The 26,696-nt window shown below is 40.4% G+C and overlaps 1 protein-coding gene across 1 annotated transcript; it reads left to right on the forward strand.

Moving 5' to 3' along the window:
• Nucleotides 1-1,279: 1,279 nt before the first annotated feature.
• On the forward strand, nt 1,280-26,696 carry LOC117416441 (atrial natriuretic peptide receptor 1-like). Its single transcript, XM_059034150.1, has 11 exons — nt 1,280-1,323; nt 1,987-2,035; nt 2,145-2,252; nt 3,405-3,524; nt 4,139-4,232; nt 5,322-5,409; nt 5,803-5,942; nt 6,199-6,351; nt 6,435-6,533; nt 9,271-9,362; nt 24,049-26,696. The coding sequence occupies exons 1-11, from the start codon at nt 1,280-1,282 to the stop codon at nt 24,172-24,174; spliced, it is 1,113 nt and encodes a 370-aa protein (XP_058890133.1). The 3' UTR covers nt 24,175-26,696.

Consider the following 26,696-nt stretch of genomic DNA (forward strand, 5'->3'; position numbering starts at 1 on the left):
TGTAAAAAGGAACCGTTTCACAATAAACACCTATAAGCTATTATTTTCAATCTAAGCTTGGAAGGTAACAAAAGAAAAAACCCTGCATCTACAAGTTTTGTTTTAATACCTTGGTACCTACACGCTGCTTCTTGTGTTGTAATTGAAGTCTGTCTCACCAAAATATCCCCCTATTACTTCTTACACATAACTGTTTTGTCACACAGCTTAAAAGAAATACAGTGCCATGAAAAAGTATTTGCCCCCTGTCTGATTTTCTGCATTTTTGCACATTTTTCACATTGTATTTGGTCAGATTTTTTTGTGGGTTGTAGTAGTATAGAGAGGGAGTCTGAGAGAAAAAATGACACCAAAGTTTGGTGCTTCTTTCATTTGTTTGGTGTGCAATGTAATCAAACATGCAATCTTCAGGTGTGAAAAAGTTATTGCCCCCCCCCCCCCCCCCCCCAGTTAACCCAATTAAAGGGATAATTAGGGTCAGCTGTTTGAGTACTTTGGTTAACAACCAGGCCTGATTTGGGCCAGCCCTGCCCAATATAAATCTGACTAACTTTGGCTCTTACCATCAGAGTGAAGTTGTCAGCACACAGGTTTTAGAGGCACATCATGCCACGAACAAAAGAAATTCCTGAAGACCTCTGGAAACAAGTTGTTGATGCCTATCAGTCTGGAAAGGGTTACAAAGCTGTTTCTAAGGCTCTGGGGCTCCACCGAACCACAGTCAGAGCCATATTATCCAAATGGAGAAAGTTTGGGACAGTAGTGAATCTTCCCAGGAGTGACCGTCCTGCCAAAATCTCTCCAAGAGCAAGACGTAAAATTGTCAAGGAAGTCACAAAGAACCCTAGAACAACATCCAGGGATCTGCAGGACTCTCTCGCCTCGGCTAAGGTCATTGTTCATGACTCCACCATCAGAAAGACACTGGGCAAAAATGTGATTCATGGCAGAGTAGCAAGGCGGAAACCATTGCTCACTAAGAAGAACATGAATGCTCATCTCAAGTTTGCCAAAAAGCACCTGGATGATCCTCAAGAGTTCTGGAACAATGTTCTATGGACAGATGAGTCAAAAGTGGAACTTTTTGGCCAACATGGGCCCCGTTATGTCTGGCGAAAACCAAACACTGCATTCCACAGTAAGAACCTCATACCAACGGTCAAGCATGGTGGTGGTAGTGTCATGGTTTGGGGATGCTTTGCTGCATCAGGACCTGGACACCTTGCCATCATTGAATGAACCATGAATTCTGCTCTGTATCAGAGAATTCTACAGGAGAATGTCAGGCCATCCGTTCGTGAGCTGCAACCGAAGCGCAGCTGGGTCATGCAGCAAGACAATGATTTGAAACACACAAGCAAGTCTACATCAGAATGGTTGAAGAACAAGAAATTTAAAGTTTTGGAATGGCCTAGTCAAAGTCCAGACCTAAACCCAATTGAGATGTTGTGGCAGGACCTGAAACGAGCAGTTCATGCTCGAAAACCCACAAATGTCACTGAGTTGAAGCAGTTCTGCATGGAGGAGTGGGCCAAAATTCCTCCACGGCACTGTGAGAGACTAATCAATAACTACAGGAAGCGTTTGGTTGCAGTTATTGCTGCTAAAGGTGGTGTAACCACTTATTGAGTCTAGGGGACGATTACTTTTTCACACGGGGGCATTGGGTGTTGCATAACTTTCTTTAATAAATAAATGAAATATGTATCACATTTTTATGTTATTTGTTCACTCAGGGTCCCTTTTATCTAATATTAGGTTTTGGTTGAAGATCTGATAACATTCAGTGTCAAAAATATGCACAAATGCAGAAAATCAGATAGGGGGCAAATACTTTTTCACGGCACTGTACATAGTTTACATGTTTTTACTTACAGGTTTCATTAAAGCTTTCTAATGCCAGTATTCATACAATTCTGATGCAATGAAAAGACGAGGCATTATTAATAACGGAGGAATCGCTGTTGTTCTTCCCTTTTGTTTCAGCTATTCAATCATACTAATTGAGATTGCAACACGCTGCGACCTTATTTCAGTAAGTATGCAAATGTATTTAAAATCTGGCCCTTTCACAATGGTGTTGTCTGTGAACGCTTGTTTTAAATAAGAATTTCATAAACACTGCCACTTGTTGTGTGATGCAGGTGGACACTGATCCTGAAAAGACTGATGTGCTGTGGCGCCCCCCTCTGCCTGAAATGAGGAATGGAAAAACAGACAATGATTGTCCAAATCAGGCAGATTATTATGAGGTGGGCAATGAAAAAAAAAAAAAAGGTTTTAAATTACCAGGAGGAGCTAGATTCACAATCTATTAGGGAAGGACTGGTAGCACAGAGATGTTGGTTTTGAATCTCAGGTCCAGGTCTTAATCTTTGAGCCTCAATGCCTTTCAAATAAAGTACAGTTGACGCCGCGTTATCGGGACGCCTCGGGAAAGGAAAAATATCCTGAATAAGCGGCTGTTCCAGTTAAACGAGAGGCAGTTGAGCAACCTTAGTCACAATTTTTTTTTATTCTTAATGAAAAGAAAAATAATGAAATCACATCACATTATGATTAAATGTTAAATACATAATTTAAAATACGAGTCAATGTTTTTGTTTTTTTTCCTAAACAAAATTAATCGCACCTGCGATGTTGACATGGCAACTTTCTTTGCAAAAGCAGCCTGAGAAACCCCTGGAGACTCCTCGTTCTCAAGAGTTCAACGTGGTTTACACAACTACGCAAGTCACAGCGTAATCATGTACTCGCTGCACTGCTTCGCAACCTGTCTAGCTCTGAAAAGCGCTCTCTGTTCATCATTTGAAAATACTGTATCCTAATTAAATGAAGTGACGTCCCAATTAAATGACATAAATAGTATTGGGAAGAACCGTCTCTCAGAATTGATCCCATTTAAGCACCAATCCAGATTATCACTATCCCGATTAGGCGGTGCCGACTGTACAATGAGGAGCTCAGCGAAGGCTTTAAAACTACAGTCTGGCTGTACCTGCCGCGCCAATGTAATACAAATCTTGGTAACAGTTTACCTGAAGGTTTGTGAATAATACTGTAATTACACTGCGGCGCTATGAGTCAGTGCGAGAATTTCCGGGTTCGCGCCTGTCCTCCGCTTGTGTGGATTTCCTCGCCCTGTGTGATACACCTGCCTGCGGGAACCAGGATCGCTAAAATATTAACTGCAATATTAAATACATAATTACATGTATGTTTTCATTTTAAATTCCATGGCTATTCACGTCAATCTTCAATGTAATCTACAATGCTACAGAAACCTCCTAAAACTTTCATTTTCACACCTACAACCGTCTGTGTAATAAGAATGGCTTGAAACATTTTCATTTTAATGTGTTTTTATTTCGAAAATAAAGTCAATTGTGTTTTTTCTTTTAAAGCTTATCAAAAAATGCTGGCACCATAACCCTGCTATGAGGCCTGCATTCGAGCAGGTTAGGAAGATGCTGGACAGGATGAATCCTCACAAAGTGAGCCCCGTGGACATGATGATGAACCTGGTAGGTGTTCTCTGCAGCCTCCCTCCTATCTTATACCTGTAGTAAAAGTCAGGCTTACATTAAAAAGCCTTCCTTTCACCCTTCCGAAATGGCTGCCTGAGACTACAATTAGCATGGCATTTACATTTAGAGTATAGCAAAAGCAATCTGAAACCAAGTCCTAATAACGGTACTCTGCTGCCTGGAATAGGTAACACTACTTAATACAACTGTAAGCTTTGATTTACCAGAGACTCTGAATGTGTTAGGAAGTAATCTCACGATCAATAAAAAGCAGTTTTGTCGTAATGTACAGTATGGTCCATTTAATGTCTTCTGTATGCTGCAGTTCAGTGGACATCATACATCTCCAGGAATATGCGAGCTGTTGACAACTGCATTAAAACAGCAAATACTTTAACTAGAGTAAGACTTCCTCTCTCATCTTCACATACTTTAATTTTTTGTCCTCAGTCTACTTTTTCATACCACTGTTCTCTCCTGCAGTAGAGGGTTACAGAATTACTCATTTTCTGATGCCCAGTTTAATTATTTGGTGCTTAACCCCCCACCCCCCATTGGAAGAGAGAGCAGCTCAACTGTGTGCTCAAATGCATTGTCTTTCTCCATCATAGATGGAAAAATACAGTAAGCACTTGGAAGCAATTGTAGCAGAGAGGACCCAGGATCTTCTTCAGGAGAAACAGAAGACAGATCGTTTGCTGTACAGTAAGATATTAAACAGTTTGTCTTTTATCTCTCTGATTTTCAAAATATAGCCGCAGTACACTGCTATCATCAGTGCAGCTAATGGTCCACAGATTAGCTCCGATGTGATCTGCATACTTAATCATCACTTTATTACCCCAGTGTATAGGTATTACCAGCTACTTATCAGATGTTATTTACTTATTAATACAGCTTGTCAGCTCAAAATAGCTAAATCATAGTATCATATTCACATGGGTAATTTACTGTATAACTAATTAGCTATAGCCTAAGCTGTATTACAGGACTGCATATAATTTTAATCAACTGCACCCATACATTTATGTTGCATATTAGCTGTGTTTAAAATGTGACAGGCATTTGGAAAGTGTCAAGAAAATAGTGTTGCCTGTCCAGAATATTTAATAAATACAGCTGGGTTAGTACCACAATACTGTCTGGAAATGCGATGTAGTGCTTTATAAAAGCGAAGCACTGCTATTCTTAGACCACTAGAGGGTGTTCCAGCAGCACAGCATGTTGCGCTGTACTGTCCTATGAGTATTCCGATTTTTACATAGTGGTCCACTACGCATTTCAAATCCGTAGTGACAGATTTATGAAACATGGAGGGCATTTTGTGACACCATTGGGAAACAAGTAATGCTTTTCCTACATTGAAGTGTTTCAGATTCTGAAAGCAGAAGAATTGGTTTATTCTGTTTGTTATCCATTGAAATCCGTTGCTGCTCTTCAGTTCTCTTACTTCTATTAAGACACTTTGCCTGATCTAGCCTATGTTACATATATATATGGCAGGCAACTAGAACTGAAGAGCAGCTCCAGAAGGCGAAAGAGCCTTAACACAGACTTAGCTAAAAAACAAAACAGTATTTGAGTAATTGCAATTGAAACCACAGAATGACTCAAACATCACACAAAGGAGGGGTAAAGCCACAAAATAACGAAGACAGTTACATTGGAAGCTACCTACTCCTTAATGTTAAATCACTGCCTAAATACATTTGCATAGCACAACCATGTTTGTTTAGGATATATGATCTTCTCTTTTAATATGTGCTCGTGAAATAAAACTGTTGCTGTTACTAGGCATGTTACCAAAACCAGTAGCGGATGACCTTCGTCAAGGACGTACAACAGAAGCTCAGAGCTACTCAAACGCGACGGTGTATTTCAGGCAGGTCCTCCAGTACTGTGGAAGTCATTGTTACTAGTTAGTTACTAGTTGTGCATGATGTGTTTGTTGTTGTGTGATAGACTGCGGTTGATTAACATTTGTATAGTTACTGTTTGTTGTTTGCACTTCCAAAAATTAAAAAAGAGCCTGAAAACACAACATTTCATACCAAAGAATCACCAGCAAAGGCAACACATTTTAAATATACATGTGGACCAATACAGCTAGATGTCATTTTTGGGAGATACTTACATTGAAAGTAAATTCTGTTCACTCTGTTGTCAATGAAAGTCTATCTGTTTCCATTAGTGTTCTGCTAAGTTTTTCTCAGGGTAATAAAGTTGTGTTCTAATGGTCACCCAATAAACGTGTTGTCGTGTTTTGCTATTGCAGTGATATTGTGGGGTTTACTCAGCTCTCTGGGGCAAGCACCCCACATCAAGTTGTTGATTTCCTAAACAAACTCTACACCACATTTGATGATATTATTGACAATTACGACGTCTACAAAGTTGAGACAATTGGAGATGCATGTAAGTATTTTTATATTCAGATCTAGTTTGACACCACAGTTAATTGTGTATATAGGGATAGCTTGCTGCTTTACCAATGTGTTCTTGTCTGGAATTAACCTTTTCCCACAGGGGTCACGGTAGCTAGCCTTCAAAGCTTATAAACCTGGATGCACATTTACTATCTGTACAAAGAAGGCTTTTTGGTGCCCCTGTAGTTTTGCTTTTTTATGACATATGGGCTTTCTTGTAACCCTCTTACTGCTTCTTTCTTCAGATATGGTTGTTTCAGGGGTTCCCAATGAAAATGGCATTAACCACGCGGGGGAGATTGCCAGCATGGCACTGGATGTGGTTGAAGTTTGCTATGCCTTTGAAATCCCACACAAGCCTGACATGCAGCTGAAGATAAGGGCTGGCATTCATTCAGGTACCGGTACATTCGGCCATGTAATAATATCTGCTTGCATGTCTAATCAATGTGGGGAAGGGTTCTTACTATTTTCTCTACAGGGCCTGTGGTTGCTGGTGTAGTCGGGACAAAGATGCCTCGGTACTGTTTATTTGGAGATACAGTGAATACAGCATCAAGAATGGAATCCACAAGTGAAGGTACAGAAGCAAGCCTGGTTACTAGCTCTAGTTTATTGTACGTAGAACTGCTTCTTTTGACTTAGGGTAATTAAAACAAACTATTATATTTGAATGAATCTGGTCCTGGAGTGTCTCACTTGGTAAAAGCCCAGCCGCTTGGTGTGCAGGGTGAGTCATACAGCACAGGTTCGCTTCCTGGCTGTGCAAAGTCGCTGGTCTTCGCTGGGGATTCTGAAGGGAGCGTCATATTGGCTCTGGCCCTCCCATTGGATAGGGGAGGCAAAACTGTCAGGGACTGTTTCTCCTCATCGCGCTACAGCAAACCCTGTTGTTCAGGTGCCCAGTGAGCTCAAAAGCGGACACCTGCAGGGCTGACCTTTGTCCTCCAGAGGTCGGGAGCTCACTGACATCTGCTCTAGAGTTCCTGGGTGTAAAAGAGGAAGCTGGCTTGGTTGCGGGATCGGAGGACGTCCACTCAACATTCAGTTCTCCTGAGCTGTGTGGGGAATTGCTACACTGAGGGGGAAAATGATTGGACATTCAAATCGGGGAGAAAATAGGGTGTAAAATAATTGGGCACTCACACACTATGTGTATATATATATATATATATATATATATATATATATATATATATATATATATATATATATATATATATATATATATATATTTTTTTTTTTTTTTTTTTTATGAATCTTTGCAGATCATTATATATATGTATGTATATATATGTGTGTGTGGTGTGTGTGTGTACAGCTATGGTCAAAAAGTTTTGCATCACCTAGAAAAACTATATGAACATAATTGAGGTCTTTTATTTAACATCATGTAATCAAAGAAACTACAAAGTGATATTGCAAAAGTCTATCGGAAACCATAATAGTATCACAGTAGCACAATATTTCATTTTTACATTTGTCAGTTTTTTGTTAAGTATATAGAAAACTACAAAGTGGTATGTAATTCAATATGTTAACGTAATATTATTCAGCAGGTTTCATTTGACTTTATGAAGCAAAATGTGTTAATTCTATAGGGTGATGCAAAACTTGGCCATAGCTGTATGTCAGTGCCTAAGTTTTAAACGTTCATAAAATGTAACCAAAATGCATGCCCCATATTGGCTTACTAAATAGCTAATATTAAAATAGGTTCTCATATCTTACATGAATATAGATTCATATTCATTAACCAAGGTGTATTGTTTAATTTTGTTCCTGAAAACATCCAGATTGAAAACTATACTCATTGGTTTTAAATCAAGCTTAACAGTTTTATTTATTAGAGCATGGCAATGTCGAATAATGCTTAGAATAGAAAACACTATTGGTCAACTATTCGTATCTTACAAGTTACAAGAACAAAGTTTCACGAGTTGGATGGGGCAAAACGCCCATGTTAAAAACATTGATAATACATACGATTTCCAAAGGAATTAAATTTATTTTTAAACTACTGCCACCTGTGCGTATACAAGGCAGTAGTGATTGAAAAAAAATGCATCTTGCCCCACCCTACCCTGTTATTTCCATCATGTACCTTTGTTTTTAATTATTAACTATTTTGAAAGCACATAATAAACAATACATTCAGTTGTTTTATAGTTGCAGGCAAACTTATAGGCACTGGGTAACAAGAAGCTAGCACAGCATTTAGTCTTTAATTACAATTTTTTTGTGTTTTTTGTCAATAATGATCTAAAAATATGTAGCCCTAAAGACAAGACATGAAAAAGAAGAGCACGGTATCAAGCATCCAGTAAATGGCACTGCTGGCAAAGCAACACTGATGACAGGACCAGTTCGTCTTTCCTTGCGATGTACAGTAGTTCTGAGTTATCTTAAAATAAGTTATAGGAACCCTGGAAGCCACAATCACCATTATTGCTTTTACTGGTCAGCTGTCTGAATGGCTCTCGAATTAGGTGAACTTTTGGCAGTGGATCACATAAAAAAAAATTCTAAACATGAACATTCTATAGGGTGATGCAAAACTTTTGGCCATAGCTGTATGTGTAACTGTAAAAGGTGCAGATATCCCAAAAAGTGATATAGCAGCAGGATTCTGAAGTTCCTAAACTAATATGAAATCTATCATTCTGGGTTATTCTGGATTCTGTTGTCTATTACTGTCTGTCTATACATAGTGTCGATGTGTTGAGTTTACTAAGAGAATCCTTCTTTGGCTATAGTCTGTGCTTCCTGATCCCAGACAAGCCATCTTTATGTAGTCCATTCAGTAATACAAAATGAGTGCTAAACGGGGTCTGTGAAGTGAGCCAGACACGCTTTCAGGGCTAGGTTTTAAGTATGATTTAAAGTCTCCTTGTGAGTAGGCAACAAAACAATAAATTAAATGACAATTGTGCAAGAAAATTGGTGATGCAGTGAAAACATTGAAAAGTCTGTTTCTATATCCCTGGGACAGATTTTTTTAAATCTGTCAGCGGGCAGCATCTTTGCCAGATTATTCTGCTCTTGGCATTATTCATGCAGTTGTCAGGACGTCTGATGTTTCTTGCAAATTCTGAAAAGCCAAACTACTTGATAATACATACAATAACTGGAAAAGTTGCAGTGCTTTAAAAATAAAAACATAACATGGTCAACAAGAAAGAAGTATGGTAAATGTGCCATTATCTATGGTAAATGCACAATATATACAGGAAAAGCATGGTAAACTAAATTGCATATTTATCATAAACCTTTATATGGTAACGTGTTGCTCCAGTCCTATTTCTCTGTTTTTATAGCAATGAAAATACAGTGCAGCTGCAGTACTGGAAAACTTCTGAAACAATTGGGTGGGTATATCTTGGGCTTACGTGGATCCCTCGGTGTTAAGGTAGCGTATTTATTTTTATACTTTTGTATTTTTTGTGTGTATATTCCTACTTTGATAATAGTGTATTTATTTCTCTTGGAAATTTCTGACATCTTTAAAATGTATCAATACATAGGTGTTTGTCTACTGAAAAAGTAAACAGATAGATAGTATTTGAAATGTTATACAAATACACTAATAGACTTTTTCCTTTTTTTCTGAAAAAGTAAAAAAAAATGTTGGATTTCAAAGTTATAATGGAGAATGAGTAACATAGGTTTAAATAAAACAACATTTGAGAAATAATATAGAATAAAATGTAAAATGTATGACTGTTGTGTAAGGATGGCTCGCAGTGGTGAGGTGTGGTGACGTCACAGACCAGGAAGTACAGAAACCAAAACAGTGGATGGGCAGGTGAAGCTGAATGCTACGGCACTCAGCTGAATTTATTAACAAACAAAACAAATGATTTTAACAAAACAACAAAACAAAAGGGCCCGAGGGCCAAACGAATCCAGCACGTTTTAGCAATTGTTCTGGGCGCCGGATGCTCGCGCTCCCCCCTTCTGGGCGCTGGATGCTCGCGCTCCCCCTCTTTGTATTGCCAGGGCACAACTCCGCCACGAGGTTCACAATATAAACCTCCCAGCCATTATCATCCTCCTGCTGTTGCTGCGGTTGCTTTTGCTGTTGCTGTTGCAGCTTACCTCTCCCCCTTCTCTTCCTGCTCCTTCTCCCTGCCTTCCTCTCCTGGGCCGGTTTCTCCTCCTTGTCCTGGAAGGGGCAGATTGCTACGGTATGCCCGTACACCCCGCAAGCAAGGCACCAGCCTTGGTCTTCCAGACCACCGAGGAGGTCCTCCAGTTTCCCGCAGTCGTTTCTCCAGCCTTCCATATATATATATATATATATATATATATATATATATATATATATATATATATATATATCCCCAAAACACAAAAAAAAACACTTTTTGAAAAAAAAAAAAAAAAACGTCCTTTTCCTGGTCCGGCTCATGGAGGCGTTGTTTGTCCCACGCAGGACACCATATGTGGCAGGATGGCTCGCAGTGGTGAGGTGTGGTGACGTCACGGACCAGAAACCAAAACAGTGGATGGGCGGGTGAAGCTGAATGCTACGGCACTCAGCTGAATTTATTAACAAACAAAACAAATGATTTTAACAAAACAACAAAACAAAAGGGCACGAGGGCCAAACGAATCAGACAGACAAACAAGTAAGTGTTGTGCTGGCTAATCCAGCACGTCTTAGCAATTGTTATTTTAAAGTCTGTCTCCTCTCTATCTCCCCGTACCTCCTCTCTGTACACCCAACCTGCAGCACGGACAGCTGCAGGTTCTTATACTCTGGCTGAGGGGTTAACTAGCTGTTAATTATCTTATTACCCCTCGGCCACAGTCTGCACGCGTTTGGTAAGGATGCGTGACTGTCAGCTAGTTAAATAATCAGTAGCTGATCAGCCGCGCATCCTCACGGGTTTTTAAATATAAAATAAAAAACAATAACAAAAGACGCGGCGCTTTTATCCGCGCCGCAAACAAAAATACAAATAATAATACATAGGGGCGGGACACTCCGCCACACATGCCCACCCTTGTGCGCAGCACACATGGCCTTTTCGGCCACCTCCCCCCTTAGTCCCCAAAGTCCCGGCTAGCAGTCCCGGCCCAGGAACAGGGGCAGCAACGGGCCAAAGGTGGCGGTCACAGTGGGATGTCCTCCTCCCACCCAAACAACTGTAGCGTCCCAGTGGACCACGCACAGGCCGGCTCCTCTGGCCAGAAAAATTTTGGGGGTGGTCTCCAGACCTGCCCCCCTTCTTCATGGCCGGCAGCTCCCCTCCGTGGGGCTCCGGCCACCCGTTCTCCTGCAGCGAAATTGCTGCGGGGGGAGCTGGTCTCCTGACCTCCCCCCCCCTTCTTCATGGCTGACAGCTGCCCTTCATGGGGCTCCAGCCACAGTATTTCCTGCCGCGAAAGTGCGGCTGGGGGAGCTGGTCTCCTGACCCCCCCCCCCCCCCCCCTTCTTCGTGGCCGGCAGCTCCCCTTCATGGGGTTCCAGCCATAGTATTTCCTGCCGCTTGGCAGGACTGGTAGCGACCCCAGGCAAAACAGGACCCTCGGGAGGCGACGGCAGCAGCAGCGGACCCTTGGGAGGCGACGGCAGCAGCAGCGGACCCTTGGGAGGCGAACTCGGGAGGGGAGCCCCTGGCCATGGAGTTGGCAGCGGGAGCTCCACTTCTCCCTCGTACCCTGTAACTGGTGGCTCTCCGGGCGATGCGGAGCAACAGGCAGTCCCAGGCGATGCGGAGCAACAGGAAGTCCCAGGCGATGCGAAGCACGCATCCTTGGGTAGTGCGTAGCAGGCATTCTTGGGCGAAGCAGGGCAGGAGCAGTCCTTCCCATGACGGTGGATGTGGAACCAGCAGGTATTCACCCTCTGCTGGTGGAGGTGGGAGGGGCAAGCAGTCCTCCCACGGTGGCTGAGGCGGAACCAGCAGGCATTCACCCTCTGCTGGTGGAGCTGGGAGCGGCAAGTAGTCCTCCCACGGCGGTTGAGGCGGAACCAGCAGGTATTCACCCTCTGCTGGTGGAGGTGGGAGGGTTAAGCTGTCCTCCCACGGTGGTTGAGGCGGAACCAGCAGGAATTCACCCTCTGCTGGTAGAGGTGGGAGGGGCAAGCAATCCTCCCACGGCAGTTGAGGCGGAACCAGCAGGAACTCACCCTCTGCTGGTGGAGCTGGCGGAGGCAGAGGCAGCTCCTGCTGCTCTGCTCCTGACGGTGAAGGTGGCGGAGGCAGCTCTTGCTGCTCTGCTCCTGGTGGTGGAGGCAGAGGCAGCAGGTATTCTTCCTCTGCTCCTGGAGGCCTGGGCGCTGGATGCACGGGCTTCCCCCCTCTGGGCAATGGATGCACGGGCTCCCCCCCTCTGGGCGATGGATGCACGGGCTCCCCCCCTCTGGGTGCTGGATGCACGGGCTCCCCCCCTCTGGGCGCTGGATGCTCGTGCTCCCCCCTTCTGGGCGCTGGATGTTCGCACTCCCCTCTTCTGGGCGCCGGATGCTCGCGCTCCCCCCTTCTGGGCGCTGGATGCTCGCGCTCCCCCTCTTTGTATTGCCAGGGCACAACTCCGCCACGAGGTTCACAATATAAACCTCCCAGCCATTATCATCCTCCTGCTGTTGCTGCGGTTGCTTTTGCTGTTGCTGTTGCAGCTTACCTCTCCCCCTTCTCTTCCTGCTCCTTCTCCCTGCCTTCCTCTCCTGGGCCGGTTTCTCCTCCTTGTCCTGGAAGGGGCAGATTGCTACGGTATGCCCGTACACCCCGCAAGCAAGGCACCAGCCTTGGTCTTCCAGACCACCGAGGAGGTCCTCCAGTTTCCCGCAGTCGTTTCTCCAGCCTTCCATATATATATATATATATATATATATATATCCCCAAAACACAAAAAAAAACACTTTTAAAAAAAAACAAAAAAAAACGTCCTTTTCCTGGTCCGGCTCATGGAGGCGTTGTTTGTCCCACGCAGGACACCATATGTGGCAGGATGGCTCGCAGTGGTGAGGTGTGGTGACGTCACGGACCAGAAACCAAAACAGTGGATGGGCGAGTGAAGCTGAATGCTACGGCACTCAGCTGAATTTATTAACAAACAAAACAAATGATTTTAACAAAACAACAAAACAAAAGGGCACGAGGGCCAAACGAATCAGACAGACAGACAAGTAAGTGTTGTGCTGGCTAATCCAGCACGTCTTAGCAATTGTTATTTTAAAGTCTGTCTCCTCTCTATCTCCCCGTACCTCCTCTCTGTACACCCAACCTGCAGCACGGACAGCTGCAGGTTCTTATACTCTGGCCGAGGGGTTAACTAGCTGTTAATTATCTTATTACCCCTCGGCCACAGTCTGCACGCGTTTGGTAAGGATGCGTGACTGTCAGCTAGTTAAATAATCAGTAGCTGATCAGCCACACATCCTCACAGGTTTTTAAATATAAATATAAAAAAGAATAACAAAAGACGCAGCGCTTTTATCTGCGCCGCAAACAAATACAAATAATAATAAATAGGGGTGGGACACTCAGCCACACTGTTTAGTAGTTTTTTATTGTATAGAAAAGGAATATAAGCAATTCTTTCATTCTCAGATAAACACCTTTTTTTTTTCATTGCAAATACTGGATATTATAACCCATTCTGTTAGAAGCTCGACCCCAATATCCAATTCCTACGACTGCAGTTTGTCCACACTTCCTACAGTAAATGTAGAAGACATTAATTTGATGTAAAGCATATTTGCTAGTTTTATTAGCTGGGCATTGCACATTAAAAATGTAATCTGCTACAGAAATGTAGAGCAGGAAAGTCAAATGAGATACTTGAGCATTAGAGTCAGAATCTTTTAAGTAAGATGTACTCTTTGTATGCGCTAAAATGTTGTATACATTATGAACTTAGACACAGTTTATCAGCAGCCAACCACAAGATGAATTGGATGGTTAAATGCTGGCAGTGCATTTGCAAAGGTAATTGAAGACTGCTCAGATTTATGTTCAGTGCTTTTCTCAATAGCTCATTCACTGAGAGCAAGCTGATTTATTTAAAATGGTTTCTAAACATGACACTATCCCTTTTAAGAAAAGACAGTCATCTGCTCTTTAAGTTTATAGACATGCATTTATTTTGCTATGGCAAATAAGGAATATTACAGGTTAATGTTACAGGTTAATGTAGAAGTATTTAATAATACTGTTTAGATCATTACAAAAGAACCATTGGTGTAGTAAGGTTGTGAACAATCTAATCTAAAAGTGCAGTGAGTCTCTTAAAAATATGTAAAATGCCAAGGATGGTCCTATTGCGTTTAGATAAAGATTGCGTTTGTTTAAACAGTTTTAATAATGTAGTTCTGTAGTGGATTTTTTGTTAGAAAATGTTGCTATAGTATTAAACGAGGCACAGACTGTTTTCTTGTGGGTTGCTTGGAACTACCCAGCATTCACTTTTCTGCAGCCTTAACACATGAATTGCCAGTACAGAAGCACCAAGTTAAAAACCTTCACTTGACCATCTAACCTAAATGCTAAACATCGCCATTCAAATATCCAGCAAACACATTTGAACAATAATGGTAAGACTACATAAGGAATTAATAGGAAGTTTTAGTTCTTTTTTGACAAAAGCTATTTATAGACTATCATCTGAGTACCAGATTTGGTGATGAACCTCACCCCCCAGTAGAGATCATTTTGTTTGGTGTTTTTGGGTGTACGTCATTGGCAATGTGGTAAAATAAAAAAATAGAGGCTGTTTCTCATGTAATTTACCTGAAATTAACATTTAAGAAAGTTAGGTATGGTGGTAAGATAAATGACAGTAACTAGAGTTTTACACATTGGATTAACACAAAAGTGGTATCCGTACATTGAACAAGACCTGTGTTTGTATTTAATATGTCACAGTGTGGGGTAATATGATCGTGTGACAATATCAGAGAAGAATGTATTCCACCTGAGCTAGAAGTGTTTAAGAAGGTTCATCATATTCCTCAGATTATGTGTCAGTTTTTTACTAAAAAGATATATCTTACGGTTTTGGCATGGTGTTCAAAATGTCGTTTGCAATGCACAGATACCACTTTTGTGTTAATCCAATGCGCAAAACTCTGGTTACTGCCATTTGTCTTACCACTACACCTAACTTTTTAAAATATTACTTGCAGGTAAATTACATGAAAAACAGCCTCCATTGTTTTATTTTACCACACTGCCAATGATGTACCCACTCAAGAAGGATGTATTAGGACCTTGTTTGTCCCAAAAACACAGAAAAAATTATCTCTACCGGAGGTTGAGCTTTTGCAAGATTTAAAGCTCTTTTTTAATTCAGGATGATAGGCTACACTATGTAACACAATTTTTGTTCCTGGGTAGTAAGTGTTATTTCCTAATTGCTTATGCCTCAAAAGTATAGAAAATGGCTATTATTCCCCACAAACTTTGCTTTTGTGACCAGACAGTGATAAAAAATTGTTACACTGTGCTATTAGTCCAAATTGTCAATTGTAATTAGCGTAATGTGAGAGAGTGAGACTTATTTGATTAGTCTCACCCTCAGCACCTGTGCAAGCATTTGTGTCGACAGTTGCATCTTGCTGCGAAAGTGGGGTTAATTGCTGCTGCTAATGAGATGTGTTGAGTTTGATGTTTTCAATTACTTCCCTTCAGTTTCACATGGATGACGCAAAAATCACCTGTGGCGAACTAACTAGAATCATCTTGTAATGGTAGATTTTTTTTAACAGTTAACAGGCTTCTTTAAATGAACATGAGTTCTGTTTCATTAGCTCTGCAATGCTTAAAATCAAATTTCTCAATAATGCAAAGTAACACTTTAATCTGGTTTAAATCCTGTGACTCAGAAACATTGTATAATAGCTTTAAAGGGGAATTGAATCTCTTATTGTGCGCATGAAAGAGATACTCAATAGGCCACTTTACTTTATGAGAATCTTCAGGGAGGAAATATTTTGCTAATCATTGCTCCTGGGCCAACTGAGCCCCTTGTGTCAGCAGCTTTGTGAGTGGACAGGCCTAACGCAGGTCCCCAAGGAAGAGAGCTCCATGCACAGTGCACGTCTGCTTGCAGCTGGCTAGCACTCCACAACAACAAGAAGTGGCAGCTGCTTTCAAGACAGACACACAGGGTTTAATTCCTCCCATTTACAATTCACAAGGCAACACATGGTACCCAATTCTCTCTCTGATACCAGCTCATATAGTGCTTCTATTAAAAGCCTTTTATAGATGGTTTTGTCTAGGGATGCACCGAATCCAAGTTTTTGGGATTCAGCCCATTACGGAATCCATCTCAAAAGATTTGGCTGAATACCGAACCGAATACAATTGTCAAGAAAACTGAAGGAAACTGTTGCATGAAAAACAGACTGGCAGCTACTAACAAGGGGCGCACACAATCAATAGTTTTGAGCCTTTTAGTTAATAGTATTTTTTATTAACGAATGGAAATATATCCTTGAATAAGATTTTAGTTTGAAACTTACACAATTTACCGCGAGCCCCCTCCCCCCCACAACAGAAACGTCAAAATACAGAACCATTTACTTTAACTTTACTAGAACAGAGAGCTGCACCTTTGTCATAACCCACTATTTTCTTTAATGACGTTTCAACCCGTGCCAACTGATCTGAGAGCTGAGGAAAAAATTACCGTCAGTGACCTGAATCTCCCTGCAAAAAAAAAACCTACGTTGATTTAAATGCACTGTGTGTGTAACACCTATCAAATAGACTACGAAAGAGTTTTTAAATTATTTTAATAAAATACAGCAGTTCCCAAATGGTTCAACTTGTATTGACACATAACATGTCATCTACTAAAGCATATTGTTCAACAACATCTTGCACATCTGACAGTTGTAAATGTAACAGGGTCAAGAATGCCCTGTTCAAATTTATTTCACACTTGTATGTTATTATTTTTATAAAATTTGATTTTATTTGATATTTTATTGATTTGATTAGTGCACGTTTTGTGTTGTCTGACACTTTTTGATAATTGATTTGTATCACGTTATGTTGGCTTCTCCACCCGCTTCCCTATTTGCCTTGTTGAGCACCTAGTATTATTATTATTATTTATTTCTTAGCAGATGCCCTTATCCAGGGCGACTTACAGTCGTAAACAAATACATTTCAAGAATGACAGTACAAGTAATAATACAATTAAGAGCAAGATAAATACAATGACTTTGGTTCTAGCAAGTACAAGTATGACAAAATACGATTCAGTAATGGAGCAGATAACAGTGTCAGTGATAGTTGCATCAGAATATAATTAAATACAAAATACTACAGATTAAATAACACTTGACAGATTACAGTACTCTAAAGTACAGGATTAAATGCAGTAAAATAGGGGGCAGATAAGAGCAAGTAAAGTGCATTTAAGGAAGAGTGATAAGTGTCCAGGGGGAAAAAAAGAGGAGTTCTACAGGTGCTGTCTGAAGAGCCTTGAGGAGATGCCGGAAGGTGGTCAGGGACTGGGCAGTCCTGACATCTGTAGGAAGGTCATTCCACCACTGCGGGGCGAGGGTGGAGAAGGAGCGGGCTCTGGAGGCAGGGGAGCCTAAAGGAGGTAGAGCCAGTTTTCTAGTGCAAGAGGAGCGGAGAGGTTGAGTGGGGGTGTAGGGAGAAATGAGGGTCTGGAGGTAGCTGGGTGCAGTCTGGTCAAGGCATCTGTAGGCTAGTACAATAGTCTTGAACTGGATGTGAGCGGTGATCGAGAGCCAGTGGAGTGAGCGGAGCGAATTATTGATTCATTTACGCACAAGAATATAAATAGGACATGTTTTTACAAACGGGATGGCCATCCTGGGGTTTGTATGTCTGTGCAGGAGTGGGAACGCAGTGTTTGGAGCGGGGAACGATGAGCGAGAGAGACGGAATCAGACCAGTAAATGGAGCATCCCGACAATAAGTATTGGGCTGATGGTATGCCCGTGTTGAATAATGAGCGCCAACAGCCAGAGTGTTTTTAGTTTTGGTAGTCGATTGGAGTTTAAGAAGTGCACAGAATAGGCTATATTGTGATGCTGGTTTCTCTCTCGCTCTCTCTCTGTGTGTTCCCTCCCCTGCACGGACATTGTGTGTGTGTGTGTGTGTGTGTGTGTGTGTGTCTGTGTCTGTGTGTGTCTGTGTGTGTGTGTGTGGTGTGGGTATTTGTACTTTTTGTACCGTGGCATTATTGTTTTTATTATGACAGTTTTATCGTGTCTTTGAATGTGTGTCTCTATTGTTGAGTAGCAGCGTTGTTGCATTTGCACTTTAATACATGACCTCATTCATGTGAACCTTGTTTAACTGCTTGTGAAATCTTGCTACCTGTTAATGTAGCAAGATTTCAAGCAGTAGTTAAGGTGAATGGAATTGTTGTTTTATTATATCAGTACCGTTTGAAACTAGGTGTTGCTATTGGAAGTTTACAATAAACAAATGCTTGTTAAAATGTATCTGTGTGATTTTCTTGGTGACCTTGTTCCTACATTTTTAGATCTGTTATCTGAACTGTAACAGGGGAGATCTGGACTGACTGTCTGGCACATCCGTATTATTGCAGGTAGAGGGCAGCAGTCTCGTGGGATCCGCCTGTCGGCCATGGCGATGACACGGAGAGGTGGGGAAGAGTGTGTGTGTGCTTTCCCTCTCTCTGAGTGGCTGAGGGCAGGCCTTGGGAGACTGCTCGGCCCATAAGAACTGGCTTGGTTATGTGCTTGGGTGGCCGTGTTGGGGGAAGGACAGTGTCGCTGGCAGAAGAGTGTAGGATGGAGACCCAGGCTGACCGGCTTAGCGGCAGTGGGGGCACTGCATAAGCAGCACTTTTGGTTGTAGTTTTATTACTGTGTTTTATTTTCCCTTTTTCTTTCGCCTTCTGTTTTCATTATTATTTTTGAGCACTTGAAGGTGCACGGAGTTGGATACCTGTGTTGGTAACCCCGTGGTCCTGGTTTACTGTCGACAGTATCCAGACCACGGACAACAGCGCCCTCTGCGGGCTAAACTAAATGAAACAATTAATAAGAAAAATAAATAAATCTGGGCACCTGTGCGGTGTTTCCAAATAAAATCTTCTGTCTCCCGTGTCAGTGAATTCCACCACCCTTCCACAAGAACCTAAAGGATCTTTAATTTGTTCAGTGCCTTATCGCACTGAACTGGCGTTAGTCAGGCTACATTAGTACTTTTACATTCAACACTTGCTACATCTTGTGATATTTTGAATTAAAGGCAGGTTTGTGGTGCGTTTGTACACTTCCTCAGTATGATCTCTAGAACACATTTCACAGACAAAGCAACACAGCACAACAGTCTACACAGTTTGCCATTACTATATATTACAGGTTTACTGCATAACTTTACTCCTAAAAAGTGTGACGTGAATGTGCTGTTGCATACGGGGGCGGTATGTTTACATTCAACAGCTACGTGACGTGTTTAGTGTGTGCGCCATCAGTAATGTAGGGAGTTTATCAAACGTATTCTTGAATACCTGCTGTTAAATACAACAGTTACGTTCTATACCAGATTCGTGTCTTTTATTTAAAGAACTGCACACAATGGAGGGATGTATTAAAATGGGTGTGTGTTTGGGCGGATGTAGGATTCGGATTTGGTTCACCTTGCTCAAAAAGTAGGTATTCAGGCCGAATCCGAAACCAAAACCTGGTTTCGGTGCATCCCTAGTTGTATCACATGGAGCTTATTATTCCTAGTTTATGAATACTTTTAACTGTTGTAGGATTGATACCAGATAGATAAGAGTATGTAACGAATCTACACTGTTGCATCTCCTTAATCGTATCACAAAATGCATGCCACCTAATAAAACTATGCACCAATGAATTCCCTAAACTATTTAACCTCCAGCAACAGCCATTTCAATGAGCAGCCAACTCACTCTCATTTTCCTGTGAGGTGTGATAAGATCTTGCTAATTCAAGGCCATGTCCAGGTCATATCTTGATGTACATGTATAAACTTGATTGTTCAGGACTGAAAATTGAACTTGAAAATACTAGCCATCTTTGTTTATTTCTTAAAATACAGGTATGTACATTTTGTGAAAAGGAAGGTAATGTATTTTAATTTATTGTTTAACCAGATGAGCCTAATTACCTATCACAACTTGTCTGTCTTATGTCCTTATGTAAATCCACAGTTTGAGTATTTTCTTTCTATTGTACTGCATGTAGGTCTATGTGTGTATGTTATGTATGTAAGAACATAAAGTTTACAAACGAGAGGAGGCCATTCAGCCCATCTTGCTTGTTTGGTTGTTAGTAGCTTATTGATCACAGAATCTCATCAAGCAGCTTCTTGAAGGATCCCAGGGTGTCAGCTTCAATAACATTACTGGGGAGTTGGTTCCAGACCCTCACAATTCTCTGTGTAAAAAAGTGCCTCCTATTTTCTGTTCTGAATGCCCCTTTATCTAATCTCCATTTCTGACCCCTGGTCCTTGTTTCTTTTTTCAATTCAAAGAAGTTCCCTGGGTTGACATTGTCTATACCTTTTAGGATTTTGAATGTTTGAATCGCCGCGTAGTCTTTTTTGTTCAAGACTGAATAGATTCAATTCTTTTAGCCTGTCTGCATACGACATGCCTTTTAAACCCGGGATAATTCTGGTTGCTCTTCTTTGCACTCTTTCTAGAGCAGCAATATCCTTTTTGTAACAAGGTGACCAGAACTGAACACAATATTCTAGGTGAGGTCTTACTAATGCATTGTAAAGTTTTAACATTACTTCCCTTGATTTAAATTCAACACTTCTCACAATATATCCAAGCATCTTGTTGGCCTTTTTTTATAGCTTCCCCACATTGTCTAGATGAAGACATTTCTGAGTCAATATAAACTCCTAGGTCTTTTTCATAGTTCCCTTCTTCAATTTCAGTATCTCCCATATGATATTTATAATGCACATTTTTATTGCCTGCATGCAATACTTTACACTTTTCTCTATTAAATGTCATTTGCCATGTGTTTGCCCAGTTCTGAATGCTGTCTAGATCATTTTGAATGACTTTTGCTGCTTGTGGCAATGTGCCCCGCCCCTGTGTGCATTTCTATGTTGTATGTTGCTTGTGGTGTGTTAATGTTGGTGTATAGATATGGCTGCACGGGATATAAATGGGTGTGTGCAGCACGAGTTATTTAAAATGTATAATTGTATTTAGGCACGAGGATTGCACTTCACTTCACGTGCATTTAAAGTATTTAATATGTGAGCATGTGGTTGCACATAATTAATTCACGTGCTGGGATTCAAGTGAATAATTAATTAGTAATTAAATCCCGGCACAACAGTATATATAGATGCACGTTTCTCTCACTCGGGGTTGTATGTTCAGGGCGAAAGAACGGGAGAGAAATAAGTAAATATAATCAATTGCTACATCGTGCTGGAGGACCAGCACTGTACTTGTTTGTTTAGTGTTCGTCCCTGTGTGTTAGTGTCTATTCGTTTTGTTTGTCTGTTTTATTTGGCCTCAAGTGCAGTGTCCTGTTTTCTGTTTAAAACCCTTTTTGTTTGTTTATTAAAACACTGAGCGCTGCCGCGTCTCAGATTCACTCATCACTACTACCGTCTGTCTGTGTACTCCTTTCTGGTCTGACGTAACCACTAGAGCCAGCTTGTCACACTGCTGCAACAGTGTTTGACACTCTTCCTATTTTTGTGTCGTCTGCAAATTTAACAAGTTTGCTTACTATACCAGAATCTAAATCATTAATGTAGATTAGGAATAGCAGAGGACCTAATACTGATCCCTGTGGTACACCACTGGTTACCTCGCTCCATTTTGAGGTTTCTCCTCGAATCAGTACTTACTGTTTTCTACATGTTAACCACTCCCTAATCCATGTGCATGCATTTCCTTGAATCCCTACTGCGTTCAGTTTGAGAATTAATCTTTTATCCAGGACTTTGTCAAAAGCTTTCTGGAAATCTAAATAAACCATGTCGTATGCTTTGCAATTATCCATTGTCAATGCATTGCATCCTCAAAAAAGTCAAGCAGGTTAGTTAGACACGATCTCCCTTTCCTAAAACCATGCTGACTGTCTCCCAGGATATTGTTACCATATAGGTAATTTTCCATTTTCCTTATTATAGTTTCCATAAGTTTACATATGATAGAAGTCAGGCTTATTGGTCTGTATTTACCTGGTTCGGTTTTGTCTCCCTTTTTGTGGATCGGTATTACATTTGCAATTTTCCAGTCTGTCAGTACAACCCCTGTGTCAAGAGACTGTTGCATGATCTTGGTTAGTGGTTTGTAAATAACTTATTTCATTTCTTTGAGTACTATTGGGAGGATCTCATCCTGCCCAGGGGATTTGTTTATTTTAAGAGCTCCTAGTCCCTTTAACACTTCTGCCTCTGTTATGCTAAAGTTATTTAAAACTGGATAGGAACAGGTCGACATGTGGGGCATGTTGTCCGTGTCTTTTGTAAAAACCTGTGAAAAGTAATCATTTAATATTTTTTTTTTCTTCTTCTATGATTTTGCCATTTGTGTCTCTTAGACATTTAACCTCCTCTTTGAATGTTCTCTTGCTGTTATAATATTGGGAAAACATTTTGAAATTGGTTTTAGCTCCCCTTAGCAATATTGATTTCTATCTCTCTCTTGACCTTTCTAACTTCCTTTTTGACTTGTGTTTGCAGTTCCAAGTACTCTTTCTGTGTACTTTGTTTTTGGTCCCTTTTAAACGCTATGACATTTTTTTCACTGAATATTTTATTTAAATTGATCTATTAAACCATTTTGGCCATTTTGTTTTAGATTTAGATTTGTCTACTTTTGGGATGTAATTGTTTTGCACCTCTAGTACTAGATTTTTAAAAAAACAGCCATCCTTTTTCTGTGGATGTTTTCTCTATTTTACTCCAATCTACTTCTGTTAGTCTCTGTTTCATACCTTCATAGTTTACTTTTCTAAAATTGTAAACCTTAGCTTTAGTCATTACTTTTGGGGTTTTAAAAAACACTTCAAATGAGACCATGTTGTGGTCTGAGTTTGCCAATGGCTCTCTGACCTTTGTTTTAGTTATTCTGTCTTCGTTATTTGAAAAGACTAAATCAAGGCATGCCTCCCCTCTAGTCGGTTCCTTGACAAATTGTGTTAGGAAATAATCATTTGTCATTTCTACCATTTCAATTTCGTCCGTCGTGCTCCCCACTTTTGTCACTTTAATCATTTGTCACTTCTCCCATTTTATACGGGGGAAGTTGAAATCTCCCATTAGTATGGCTTCACCTTTTCTACACGCATTTCTAATGTCATTGTATAACAGATTATTTTGCTCAGCGTCTGAATTTGGCGGTCTATAGCATGCTCCTATTATTATGCCCTTTGAATTTTTGTCCATTATTCTGACCCATATTGATTCAGCGTTGTTTTCTTTGTCCAGATTTAGCACCTGGGCTTCAAGACTATTTCTTATGTATAGCGCTACCCCTCTGCCTCTTCTGTCCTGCCTGTCTTTCCTATACAGTGTGTACCCACTAATATTATATTCGTCTCCATCACTCTCAGACAACCAAGTTTCTGTAACACCTATCACATCGTAGTTACTTGTTAGTGCAGTAGCTTCAAGTTCTAACATTTTGTTTCTGAGACTTCTAACATTAAGATAAATACACTTAATAGTTGTCTTACCTGAGTTGTTGCCCTTGTTTTGATGTGGTCTCCTTCTGTTTTTTTGTTTTCTCCCCCCTTCCTTTCTAGTTTAAATGCTTCTGGACATCCTCAAGGATCCTTTCTCCGAGTAGTATATGAACTGTATGTTTGTCCTCAGCCTTTATCGAACCATATCCCTCACTGGCCATTGCAAGTTTGTCATGAACTGTATATGTGAATTATATAGGTATTATGTTTATATACTGAATGTAGGTGGTTAGGTGGTAAAATATGTACAAAACGCAATATGCATGAAATATTTGTGTGATATAATTTTAAAACTAAAGGAACTGAAATAGGAAGAATTTAAAAAGACATCTAAACTAAACCCGACATATTAATCCTATGCTATCTATCACTTCATTGTGACCGATTTCATAGTTATTTAACCCTAATCCTTTTTTTATTTTAAAAGGGTAAAGGTGAAATGACTACTTGGTGGCTGGAAGGCAAAGAAGTTGACTGTGATGCAAGAGTGACGACTCTGACTCCTCTAGAAAACACCCCTCCTTACACAGTCCCAGGATACCTGAGCAACTGAGTACTGGTGAATCTTACTATGGGCTGCATTCAATAAGAAAAGATAGTGTCACTGTACGTACACTGTAGCAGTGCCATAGCCATTCAACAACAGGTCACTATAGACATGGCTATAGTAGTGTTATTATTTTCATTTAATTCAGTTCTGTGTAGTTCTCAGCAAAACCAAGCGACAATGCAATAATACTTTGTAATTAATGAATTATAATATGTGGCACATTTTGCAACATTAATATTGCATTACTATATTTAGTATCCTTTTATTTAAAATATCTACATAACTGCACTTTGTATCTTGTATTTCATTGTCGTACATGCTGCATTTACACTGCCACCTCAGACCTAAGCCAACTCAGGTCCAACTGATCATGGAGATTCTTATCATTTTTCACGTAGCGTTTACACTGCGGTTGTGCCCTGAGCTGGCTTAGGTCCGAATGCGCACATACCATCTGAATTACAATACATGCTCGGTGACGTCATAACGACCACTGAAGGGATGACGAGGTTTACCCTCCCCAAACCACAAAGGCAGAAGAGGCAGAGTCATAATTGTATGATGCATAAGTCATTTATTTTTAATTAAAATATGCTAAGCAGCCACAGGAATACCAGAGGAAAAACATTTACTGTATAAAATTGCAGTTAACAAATTTTATTTTTTCAAATTAGCCTTGATACAAATACTACTACTGCAAATGAATAAATAATAATTATTATTATTTGTTATATAAGTACACTATCTAAATTGTTTGTAATTATTTAAAACATTTAATAACTTTTAAAAAAAATGAAATGACAGGGAATGCAAATTATTAAAACAATCTATATTTAAAACTTAGGACATAACATGTAAAACGCAATTCTGTAACAGATCAACTATAAATCAAACAGTGCAGAGGGGGGCTTGCACAGATCTTATCCCAGACCTGCCGCTATTTCTTGGTATATATATTTATTTTGTGTTTCCGCGTAGAGTGCATTCTGGATCTGAGTTTCACCCCTCAACGTTATGACAGCTCTACTTTCTTACCCTCCCTAGTTCACACCACGGTTGTCAGAAACAAACAAACCAAAAAAAAATTGTAAAAAAATATATATTCTATGTTTGTAAGCTAATCATTGGTACAATCAAAATATTTATTTAAATAACAATAAAAACAAACAACAAAAAGACGGTGTGTTAAAAGCGTTTTTGAAACTAAGCCAATAACTATTTATTTATTAGCAGACGCCCTTATCCAGGGCAACTTACAATTGTTACAAGATATCACATTATTTTTTACATACAATTACCCATTTATACAGTTGGGTTTTTACTGGAGCAATCTAGGTAAAGTACCTTGCTCAAGGGTACAGCAGCAGTGTTCCCCACCGGGGACTGAACCCACAACCCTCCAGTCAAGAGTCCAGAACCCTAACCACCTCTCCACACTGCTGCCCTGGATAAGGGCTTCTGCTGAGAAATAACTGGGAAAAACACAATCCAGGATAGTTTTTGTATAATTTTTTTTTTGATAGCATATTTTAAAATAATACTGATATACTCAACAATTACCTTTTGTTTCTTTGAAGTCCACCGGTGTCTGCAGCTGTTTAACAAAGCTCGTTACCGTTAAAAGTTTACATAGTGCAATGTATGGATATTTGGGGTATGTACACTTTTGACAACAACTTAATAATAAAACGTAGATATTTACAAATACTCCCCAATGTAAACAGTTAATAAATTCAAATATTCAGGACGCTCGTGTCTCAAATCGTCGTTCTCTTTTTGTGACGCTGCAACGGCACTGCAGCTTCATCCTGTTTAGATTCCATGGGGGAGGAGCCGAGCGGCACTCACGTCGTGCGTGAGCCGTCCTGAAGTCGGGTGACTTTACACTGCCTTTCGGATGGACCTAAGCTGGTGCTGAGCCACGTCTTTAGTTGGCCATTTATATAGGACAGCTGAGAGTAGGCCGTGTGCGTTTACACTGCAGAAAAAAGACCTGAGATGGCCCAAAGCCGTCCTAAAAATGGCCAGTGTAAACGCAACAATAGTAGCTACCGATTTTAAGGCACAGCTTCATATAATAAAATATTAACTCAAGTTACTTGTTTACTGTACTCAAAGGGATGTGAAAATACTGCACAAGACAGTTCACAGAATAGTCCCTCCATTGTTGGTAATTAAGTGTGTCCATGTGTTTTACTTCAACACACTTGTTTATGAGGACTTATAATACATTAATTTCATACTGTATATCTTACATTGAATGCAGTGATATCTACCATGTACAAACTTGTTGGAAACAAAATATCTTTGGGAAAGTACAGTCTATTAAAAGTGCAGTCATACATAATTTTAATTTTACAATACAGTTAATGCTCAAATCTAATACAACAAAATGACTGTTAGAGCCAATAATATACTAATCAGAACTGCATTCAGAGTGCGATATACTGCATTCACTGCTAATAGCTTAAAACAACCTTAGTAACAATACATTACAAGATCATGTAGAACTAATCTGTTATTAA

This window comes from Acipenser ruthenus, chromosome 12, assembly GCF_902713425.1.
Source record: "Acipenser ruthenus chromosome 12, fAciRut3.2 maternal haplotype, whole genome shotgun sequence".
In the NCBI taxonomy this organism is placed as follows: domain Eukaryota; kingdom Metazoa; phylum Chordata; class Actinopteri; order Acipenseriformes; family Acipenseridae; genus Acipenser; species Acipenser ruthenus.